General features: G+C 42.4%; 1 protein-coding gene across 1 annotated transcript; it reads right to left on the bottom strand.

Annotated features, from left to right (window-relative positions):
- Positions 1 to 260: 260 nt before the first annotated feature.
- Positions 261 to 8384, bottom strand: LOC117448132 (zinc finger CCCH domain-containing protein 18-like). The gene is made up of 6 exons (XM_071203368.1): positions 8317 to 8384; positions 7999 to 8204; positions 7323 to 7537; positions 6853 to 6952; positions 3434 to 3529; positions 261 to 1380 (listed from the first exon to the last, which is right to left on the bottom strand). Exons 1-6 carry the CDS (start codon positions 8382 to 8384, stop codon positions 1232 to 1234), a joined length of 834 nt encoding a protein of 277 aa, XP_071059469.1. The 3' UTR covers positions 261 to 1231.
- Between the last annotated feature and the right edge of the window lie 935 nt (positions 8385 to 9319).

Genomic DNA, 9319 nt, shown 5'->3' with positions numbered 1-9319 from the left:
AAGTGACCACAGTCAGAGGGATCCTTCCTCCAGGGACCAAACTCTGTACTGCATAACATTACAGTCCATCAGGTAGACATTGAGATACTTCACAGGGTCGGTGAAATGATCTGCTGTTGGAATAAGTATAAGGTTGTTCGTACTGTAGATCAGTTCTAGAGATTATTCTTAGTGTATTCCACATCCTTTATGCTGAACATTAAGTGCATCTTCATTTAAACACTCACCCCTTGGTGCAAAGGAAAACACAGGCAACTGACCTCTTTATCAAAATAGTTTATTTAGAAGTCTTTTGTCACAAAAGCAAGACACATTTTGTCTCTGATCCAACTCTCACTCCAACTAAAAATGTGACACAAATAAAACATCAGTTTATTACTTAAGAGCTAATAAGAAAACAAAATGCTGTAGATTTTTTTAAAGAAAGAAAAACAATACTTCATAACACTGTTGCCTCTAATCATACGCTTGAAAGAATTTGATGACTTGCTATTATTTTACAAGATGCGACAGTGAACACTGCCCTAAAACACAGAGCACACAAGTCACTGGTTAAACATGGGCCTGTGATCGCTCACAGGGGCCAAATACAGATGTTCAAGAATTTGCAGATTTATACAAAGAAGTGTTGTTGTGCCATGTAGAGCCGAGCCAACGACCACACACTCCACAGAAAGTGAAGTAATGATGTAATAGAACACTATAGGGGCAGAGACAGAGCAGATTCACTGTTTAGAATTTGTTTGTTTTTTTAATCACACCAGAACAGCCAAGACGCCTCCTTTTGACTGAAGGGGCAAAGGGAGCAGCAGATGATTGAGCCCCCCCCCTCCCACCTCTACTGTCAAGTCTACACCAAGTACTCCACTCCTGAAATGTCCCGTCTCTCACCAAATGCCCAAATGTGTGCTCCTGTTTCTCGTTCAGCCGAGACATTCAGAGACTTGAGGGGAGCTACAGTCGGCCACATGGGGGGGGGGGGACAACTCTCTAGAATGGAGCAGAGCCAAACCTCTCTGAGGCAGAAAAGCACAAAATGATTTTCCAGTCGGCCACTTCCTTTTCACAAAATAGTAACTTTTTACACGTCTTTTGAAGGCAGGGGCACCACACTCCATAACCCTCATGGCTGCCCACCACGGGGGCAGCAGGGAGGAGCGGGGGTGCGTCTATTTGGTGGGGATCTTTGCCCGTTTCCGGGCGATGGCGTCCTCCACAGCCTTCAGCTGTTTCAGCAGCTCCTCTCGACGGGACAGTGTGTTGCTGGGTTTACCGGAGCCCGAGGTGGCAACCGGGGGGGGGCCGGGGGCCGCTGGCTTCCCTGGAGGCACCGCTGGGCCCTTTCCAGAAGACTTGGGCGGCGGGGACAGAGGACGTTTTCTATGGGAAAGAAGCTGGAGTTAGGGTTGATACAGTGAGACTAAAAATAAAAAAGTTATTTAAAACCTGACTTGACCTGAATAACAAATCAATTAAAAAAACACTCTTTAATGTAGACATTTTAAAACTTTTTTTGTACCTTCGCATTACATTTAAATGATTTGAAATGACAGCCTGCCTTACTTCTTAACGAGTTTGTAGGATTAGCAAAATACCAAAAAGTAATGTTTGCAATTCCTAACAACACATCTATCTGACTGACATATGTGACCTGCTCCATCGAAATCAGTCGCATTGACCTGAAGACACATTTTGAGTTGTATACACGGTTGGAAAGAGGATATTCCTAGCTTTCTAATGATATCAGGATTGTTTTTGTACTCCAAATATTAAGCGAAATATGTCACATTATATAATGACTGTCACAGAGTCCTCATTTTGAGAAAAAGGCCTTTAAAGTTTCCTCTTCTCTGGAATCCATCGATCTGATTGATTATTGGAGCAAATGATCAAAATACTACGGAGGGAAGATATTTTCGTTTGGAGGGGAAGCTCGCGAGTGTGTGTGTATACGTGTGTGCGTGTGTGTGTTTGTGTATTTTTGCGTTTGTGTGTATTGTGTTTGTTTCCCGGGGAAAACCCTCACGAGAAACACCGGCTGTTGTTGTGCCTGCTGTGGCGTTAAATTACTCCGTTCTCCGCTTGTAATTATGCCGTTACAAGCTTCAAAGTTATATTTATCATCTGAATTTGCCGAAACAAGTTTAATATTCTGAAAGCCAAGACTCTGTTTAATTTAAATCAGATGAAAACAAACTGTAAAGGATCCTGCCGTGTTATCTATGATTACTTTACTCTTACGGTCATAATGTCAGCCGGAGGGAGGGGGGCGGCGCTGCTGGAAGAGCAGAGTGCGAGTGAGAGGTGCTTGTCTTCGTCCCTTCACAAGCTTCAAAAATGTACTTATCGTGTGATTTTGGAAATAAAAGTTTCATATTCTGAAAGCCAAGACTTGGTTTGTTTAAAATCAAACAAAACACCCGAACCCTGAAAAAATTGTTTTTTACGTAAATCCACGTTTATTCTGAAATGAGCCGTTGCGACTTCCGACTGATTTCGATAGAGCGGGTCACATATACAAGATTATGCTAATATGTGACCTGCTCCATCGAAATCAGTCGCATTGACCCAAAGACAGATTTGGAGTTGTATACACTGTTGGAAAGAGGATATTCCTAGCTTTCTAATGATATCAGGATTGTTTTTGTACTCCAAATATTAAGCGAAATATGTCACATTATATAATGACTGTTACCGAGTCATCATTTTGAGAAAAAGGCCTTCAACGTTTCCTCTTCTCTGGAATCCATCGATCTGATTGATTATTAGCGGAGCAAATGATCAAAGTAGTACGGAGGGAAGATATTTTCATTTGGATTACTGGTCTGGGGGAAGCTCGTGAGTATGTGTGTGTGTGTGTGAGAAACACCGGCTGTTGTTATGCCTGCTGTGACGTCAAGTTACTCCGTTCTCCGCTTGTAATTATGCCGTTACAAGCTTCAAAGATTAATTTATCATCTGAATTTGCAGAAACAAGTTTAATATTCTGAAAGCCAAGACTTTGTTTAATTAAAATCAAACAAAACACCCGAACCCCGAACACAATTTTTTTACGCAGATCCACGTTTATTTTGAAATGAGCCGTTGCGACTTCCGACTGATTTCAATAGAGCGGGTCACAAATTACAAACCATCATCGGACACAAATTCATTCATAAATAAGTCTATCCTTCCTCCTTCAGATCTGACTGGTATCTCTTTTCAGGAACACTTTTATACTGGGGAATCGAAGCTGTAGCCGGATGATATAATTATTCTTTTGCAGAGTAATATTTCTGTTTTTGTATGTGTGTTCGGAAACTCTGTGTTTGTGTTTGGCCTCAGTGAACATGCTCACTGCAGAGAGTTGACTTCAGAATTTCACTCTTCCAGACGGATCTCTTTTTTTTCTGTTATTGTGTGATTGAGTCCTACACAAATGACTTGGACCAACCTGTCTCCCTGGGGGGGCATGGGTCGGGGTCCTTGGCCTCTGGGCCGATCCATCCTGGGGAGAGTGGGGGTCGGCCAGGAATCCTCTTATCCCGACCTGAAAAACAGCAGGTTCACAGTCACTAAGGCTGAACACGCTGAATGGTTTAGGGCAGGGGTATTCAACTCAAATTCAGCGAGGTCCAGTTAGAGAAAATGCAAAGGTCCGGAACATCAAAATGTCTAACTTGCTTTATGAATTAGTGTGATATATATTGAAGTGACCTGTAGCTTTATCAACGTCTGCATGTAATCAACAACTGACTGCCAATCAAATAAAGAAAGTACAATTCAAAAACAACAATATTTATTGTCAACTAACATTGAACTATACAGATATACAGTAAATACTGTGGATATGTGTAATGTTCCTCTCGGGCTGCATTTAAAAATATAATAGAGAAAATAAATACAAATATGTGCATCTTAAAAGTGCTTAATTTTAGATAAATAAAATAAAGTGTAGAAGCAGCTTGAGTTTCCATTTTTCTTTGTTAATCGTTTCACATCATGACTTAACAGTTTCAGACGATTATAGAACAATATCAGTCTTTACACATCATAACAATTAAACAGTTTCTCTTTCTTTCCCTCTTATATTGCAGTCCCTCACTCACTTTTTTGTTCAGTGCGAGAATTGAGCTGGAGCTTGTCCTGCCTGGAGTTTAAATCTGGGCTGAAATGGTGTCAGGGCCATTCTCATACACACATGCAGTTCGCGGTTACCCTGGAACCATATTTAGTGTTAATAATGTTCATTGTGGAGAAAGCTGCCTCGTAGCTGTATGTGGAGCAAAACATGGTGAAGATATATAGGGTTACTTTCCTCCGCCTGTTCACTCTCCACTTCTCTCACTGTCTCCCGCTCACTCCCTGTATCGCTCTCTCGTCTCGTCTTCTGTGTTTCTCTCCCTGTATCGCTCACTTGTCTCTTCTTCTGTGTTTCTCTCCCTGTATCGCTCACTTGTCTCTTCTTCTGACATAGATATATATAAACACTAGATGGCTCAAGGGGGAGTCGCCAGCTGTTGTGAGGTGAGTGATCTGCACAAAATGCTCTTAACTCACTGAAATCTAGACTGATTTACAAACGGTTTGGTTTGTTATAAACGTTATTAGCATGGCTATGATGCAGGAGACAAGACATGTAGAAGAACAAGTTAATGATTATAATTATAAGTATGTAGTATAATAACTACATCTTTGATGTTTATAACGAACCAAACCGTTTGAAAATTGGTTGAAAATTGAGTAATCTACGGTTATTTCAATAGTGCACCGTAGACATAATGTTATGAATGAGCGAGCTGCCTGTGGCAAGATGGCCGCCATGTGGCAACGTCGGTCTCCATTGGCCAGCAGCGCGGGTGAGTCATCTAGTGTTTATATATATATATATCTGTGTATCGCTCACTTGTCTCTTCTTCTGTGTTTCTCTCCATGTATATCGCTCACTCGTCTCTTCTTCTGTGTTTCTCTCCCTGTATCGCTCTCTCGTCTCTTCTTCTGTGTTTCTCTCCCTGTATCGCTCTCTCATCTCTTCTTCTGTGTTTCTCTCCCTGTATATCGCTCACTCGTCTCTTCTTCTGTGTTTCTCTCCCTGTATATCGCTAACTCATCTCTTCTTCTGTGTTTCTCTGCCTGTATCGCTCACTCATCTCTTCTTCTGTGTTTCTCTCCCTGTATCGCTCTCTCGTCTCTTCTTCTGTGTTTCTCTCCCTGTATCGCTAACTCATCTCTTCTGTGTTTCTCTCCCTGTATCGCTCTCTCGTCTCTTCTTCTGTGTTTCTCTCCCTGTATCGCTCTCTCGTCTCTTCTTCTGTGTTTCTCTCCCTGTATCGCTCTCTCGTCTCTTCTTCTGTGTTTCTCTCCCTGTATCGCTAACTCATCTCTTCTGTTGTTTCTCTCCCTGTATATCGCTCACTCATCTCTTCTGTGTTTCTCTCCCTGTATCGCTCTCTCGTCTCTTCTTCTGTGTTTCTCTCCCTGTATCGCTCACTTGTCTCTTCTTCTGTGTTTCTCTCCTGTATCGCTCTCTCGTCTCTTCTTCTGTGTTTCTCTCCCTGTATCGCTAACTCATCTCTTCTGTGTTTCTCTCCCTGTATCGCTCACTCATCTCTTCTGTGTTTCTCTCCCTGTATCGCTCTCTCGTCTCTTCTTCTGTGTTTCTCTCCCTGTATCGCTCACTCGTCTCTTCTTCTGTGTTTCTTTCCCTGTATCGCTCACTCGTCTCTTCTTCTGTGTTTCTCTCCCTGTATCACTAACTCATCTCTTCTGTGTTTCTCTCCCTGTATCGCTCACCCATCTCTTCTGTGTTTCTCTCCCTGTATCGCTCTCTCGTCTTCTGTGTTTCTCTCCCTGTATCGCTCACTCGTCTCTTCTTCTGTGTTTCTCTCCCTGTATCGCTCTCTCGTCTCTTCTTCTGTGTTTCTCTCCCTGTATCGCTCACTCATCTCTTCTGTGTTTCTCTCCCTGTATCGCTCACTCGTCTCTTCTTCTGTGTTTCTCTCCATGTATCGCTCACTCGTCTCTTTCGCCCCCCCCGTCGGCTGCGGTTAAAATAGAAATCCCCTATTAATGTATTGATTATAGGTCCGAGTCCGTATAGGTCGGCATCTGGGTCCGGACCCGGACCGCGGTCCGACTGTTACTGAACTATGGTTTGGAGCAGTGGTTCCCAACCTGGGGGCGCCAAAGATCGCAGGGGGTGCGCCAGGCCTCAGATGATTTTAGGCCAAATATCATATTTAGATTTCTTTTTTCTTCATATAATTGTAACGCAATACATGATTGTCGCTAAAAGCCTTGTCTCTACATTACAATAAAATATATAAAAAAATAGATTAATACATTTGAATACAAATTCAAGTTAGCAGCTATTATAGGCACAAAAAGACAAATGTATAATTCTTTCTTTAATAGAAATGTTCTTCTGCCCGTAAAGTGTCCAAACCGGGCTTGTCTGGATAAGCGCATTTTAAAAACAGTCATTGTCCATGCCGGTTTTCAGTTGGATTATTTGTCACAGTTGCTCCGATCAGATCGGTCTCCTCCATTTTGTAGATTATTTACGACTTTTGAATCCACATAAACACATCGGCAAAATCCGGCTTACTTTGAGCATGTGTTTTAAACAGTTTAATCCCTTTGTGAATTGTTTCCACTTGCGCCGTCCTTTAATTTCTTCATACAGCGGGAATCCAAATGAATTAATCCTGAGTCCCATAATCATCAAAGTCACTCCAATAGTGCTCCTTAATTACGCGTTCATCCTCCTCTTAACACAATACTTCACATTCATCCAGTTTGTGACAGTAGTTGTAGCATTTTTGAGACTTTTTAAACTTTAATTACCGCTGTTGCGCGGTTGTTGGTTCTCACCTCTGTCTGGAGACATGGCCACCCTCTTACTGGGGGGGGAGCCGGGCCGCTCTTTGTCTGCAGGCAGGTACCTCTTCCTGCTGCCCTTATCTCCCTGCTGCTGCAAAACCAACACACGAGTCAAACAATGCAAATAAAGATACAATACATGCAGACAATTATAAATTCAACTTCGAAATAATTTACAGGTAGCTTTTACAAAAAGCTTTCAGAGAAAACATGTCTGTACTTATGATTATCAGTCGCTGATCGGAGGGACATATTTTATGGATTCAAAAGGCATTAAAAAGGTAATAAAACATAACTACCATCACCTCTCAATGTCACAAATAATACAATATCTTGCATGTTCCATCTTTTTAAAAACCAAAGTGTCACACAGACGCCTTTTTCACTGGCAGCAGTGACTTCCTGGAGGGGACTGAGAAAGAAACAGACCCTTTAAAAAGAGAAAGTGAAGCGATAGAAACCTTGTTGAGGAGGGTGAGTTTGATGTCTTTGTGGGAACCTGAACCTCCATAGCTTCCTGGGGGCCCATGGAGCCAGGTGGGGGATGTTACATGGTGGCCCCCCCTGCTGCCAGGTCCTGACCTGGGTCCGGGGTGGCCCCCTCTTAGTGTGGCACTAGACGGGTCCATCTTCCTGCGGTCCTCTCTGAAGGGTTCCTCTTTTTTTGATGGTCTCTCTGTGGTGAGGAAAGACAAATATGAGACCCGATGAACCATCAAATGCTAATCATCACTTTTATACCTCCCATTTACAGAAACATTGAAAATATAAAAAATAAAATTGTATACGTGCCATTTTTTTACCCCCCAATTGTCTACATTTTGTTGTTGTACATTAAATACTTAAGTGTAAAGATGTGTGAAAGGATGGTGATATCCATCTTAAAATCACAACTGTGGTACTTTTAATTTAATTATAGGCATGCAAAACATACATTTTGATGAATAAGTGTAAAATATGAACTGTAATGCCTCTGCCAGCAGAGTTTGTAGAACGTGTTTTCATTCACCGACTGATTTCAGCTGGTTTTTCATTCCACAGTTGTCCATTCTTTGAGTAGCGACCCATTCTAAAACGTATGATCCTTATGTTGTGCTGTTTGTAGCAGCCTATCCTCCTCCGCCATGCAGCACTCACCCCTGATCTTGTCTCTGCCTTGTGGAGGCCGGTCCCGCACCGGCACTCGCTCCTTGCGGGGGTGATTGGTGGTGGGGGAGCGGGAGCTGGCGGAGGACACAGGGCTGGCCAGGTCAGCATACATGTCGTCTGAGTCTGCGCTGCGCACCGAGCTACTGCTGGACGAAGCCGAGGACACGGAGGATACGCTGCTCACACTCAGAGATCTGAGGGAGAGACACAACATCCCGACTGAACTGCTGCTTCTCAGGGTACACTGTGTACACTACACAACATGCACATATCTCTACACACACCCGGAATAAACAAATATCATACCTGGATTTCCTGGAGGGTTTCCCAACAGAGACAGCAACATGAAAGCAAGAGGGAAGAACACAATACATCCATATTAGACTGTGTAATCACTAAAACTCATTATATTTACATTTCAAATACCTTTATATTTTCATATTTGGATTGAAGACTGACAGTGACTGCCTTCACAATAATGAAACCAGAAAAAAAAACTACAATTTAGTTGGAAGCAAAACCTAAAACCGGCCAATTATAGTGCAACTAAAACATTTTGCAAGAAATTTGGACTACGTGCCTGAAACTGTTATATTGCATTGCTCCCAATGCTAATATCGTTAAGTAAATATTCATTGCAGTAGCTGTTTTGTTGAGGAGTGCACGACAGCATCACGCATCACGCATCACGCACACACACACACACACACACACACACACACAATTTTGGGAAAACATATCATTGCGATTTCTGACAAATATTGCGATATTTCTTTTTAAGCGACCCAACGGAAGTTTATTGTAAAATGCGGCCACATCTCCGGCTAGGAAGGTCACATCAACGTACTCCAGTCTCTAGCACCCTGAGCTACGAGTGAAAGAACTAAACGTACATGAAACTTCCGTTGGGTTGCTTAAAAAGCAGTGTTTCTCAAACTTTTTTCATACCAAGGACCACTTAAACCAATAAAAAAACACTCGCGGACCACCTAACTCCACAAATATCCAAAAAACACATCAATTGAGTATATTGTGTCAGAATGCACTGCCTCACATGATCCCATATGTAAAGAGAATAAAGACTTGCTGTGAAAAGAAAGGGGATTCTGGATGTGAACATGTTTGTGGGTACAGTTCAACATGGGTTGTCTATTCTTCCCTTGGAATTGTGTGGGGATGAGATTTGAAGTCTCACCAGCAGTATTTCAACTACTGTAACAATGTTTACCGTTGCTTGGCAACATCTTCAGCTGCTCCGGTTAGTCTCTCATCACCAATATGCTTCTTTCTGCTTTACTTCAGATATTTC

This window comes from Pseudochaenichthys georgianus, chromosome 6, assembly GCF_902827115.2.
Source record: "Pseudochaenichthys georgianus chromosome 6, fPseGeo1.2, whole genome shotgun sequence".
NCBI lineage: Eukaryota > Metazoa > Chordata > Actinopteri > Perciformes > Channichthyidae > Pseudochaenichthys > Pseudochaenichthys georgianus.
This window is presented reverse-complemented; position numbering and strand designations above follow the sequence as displayed.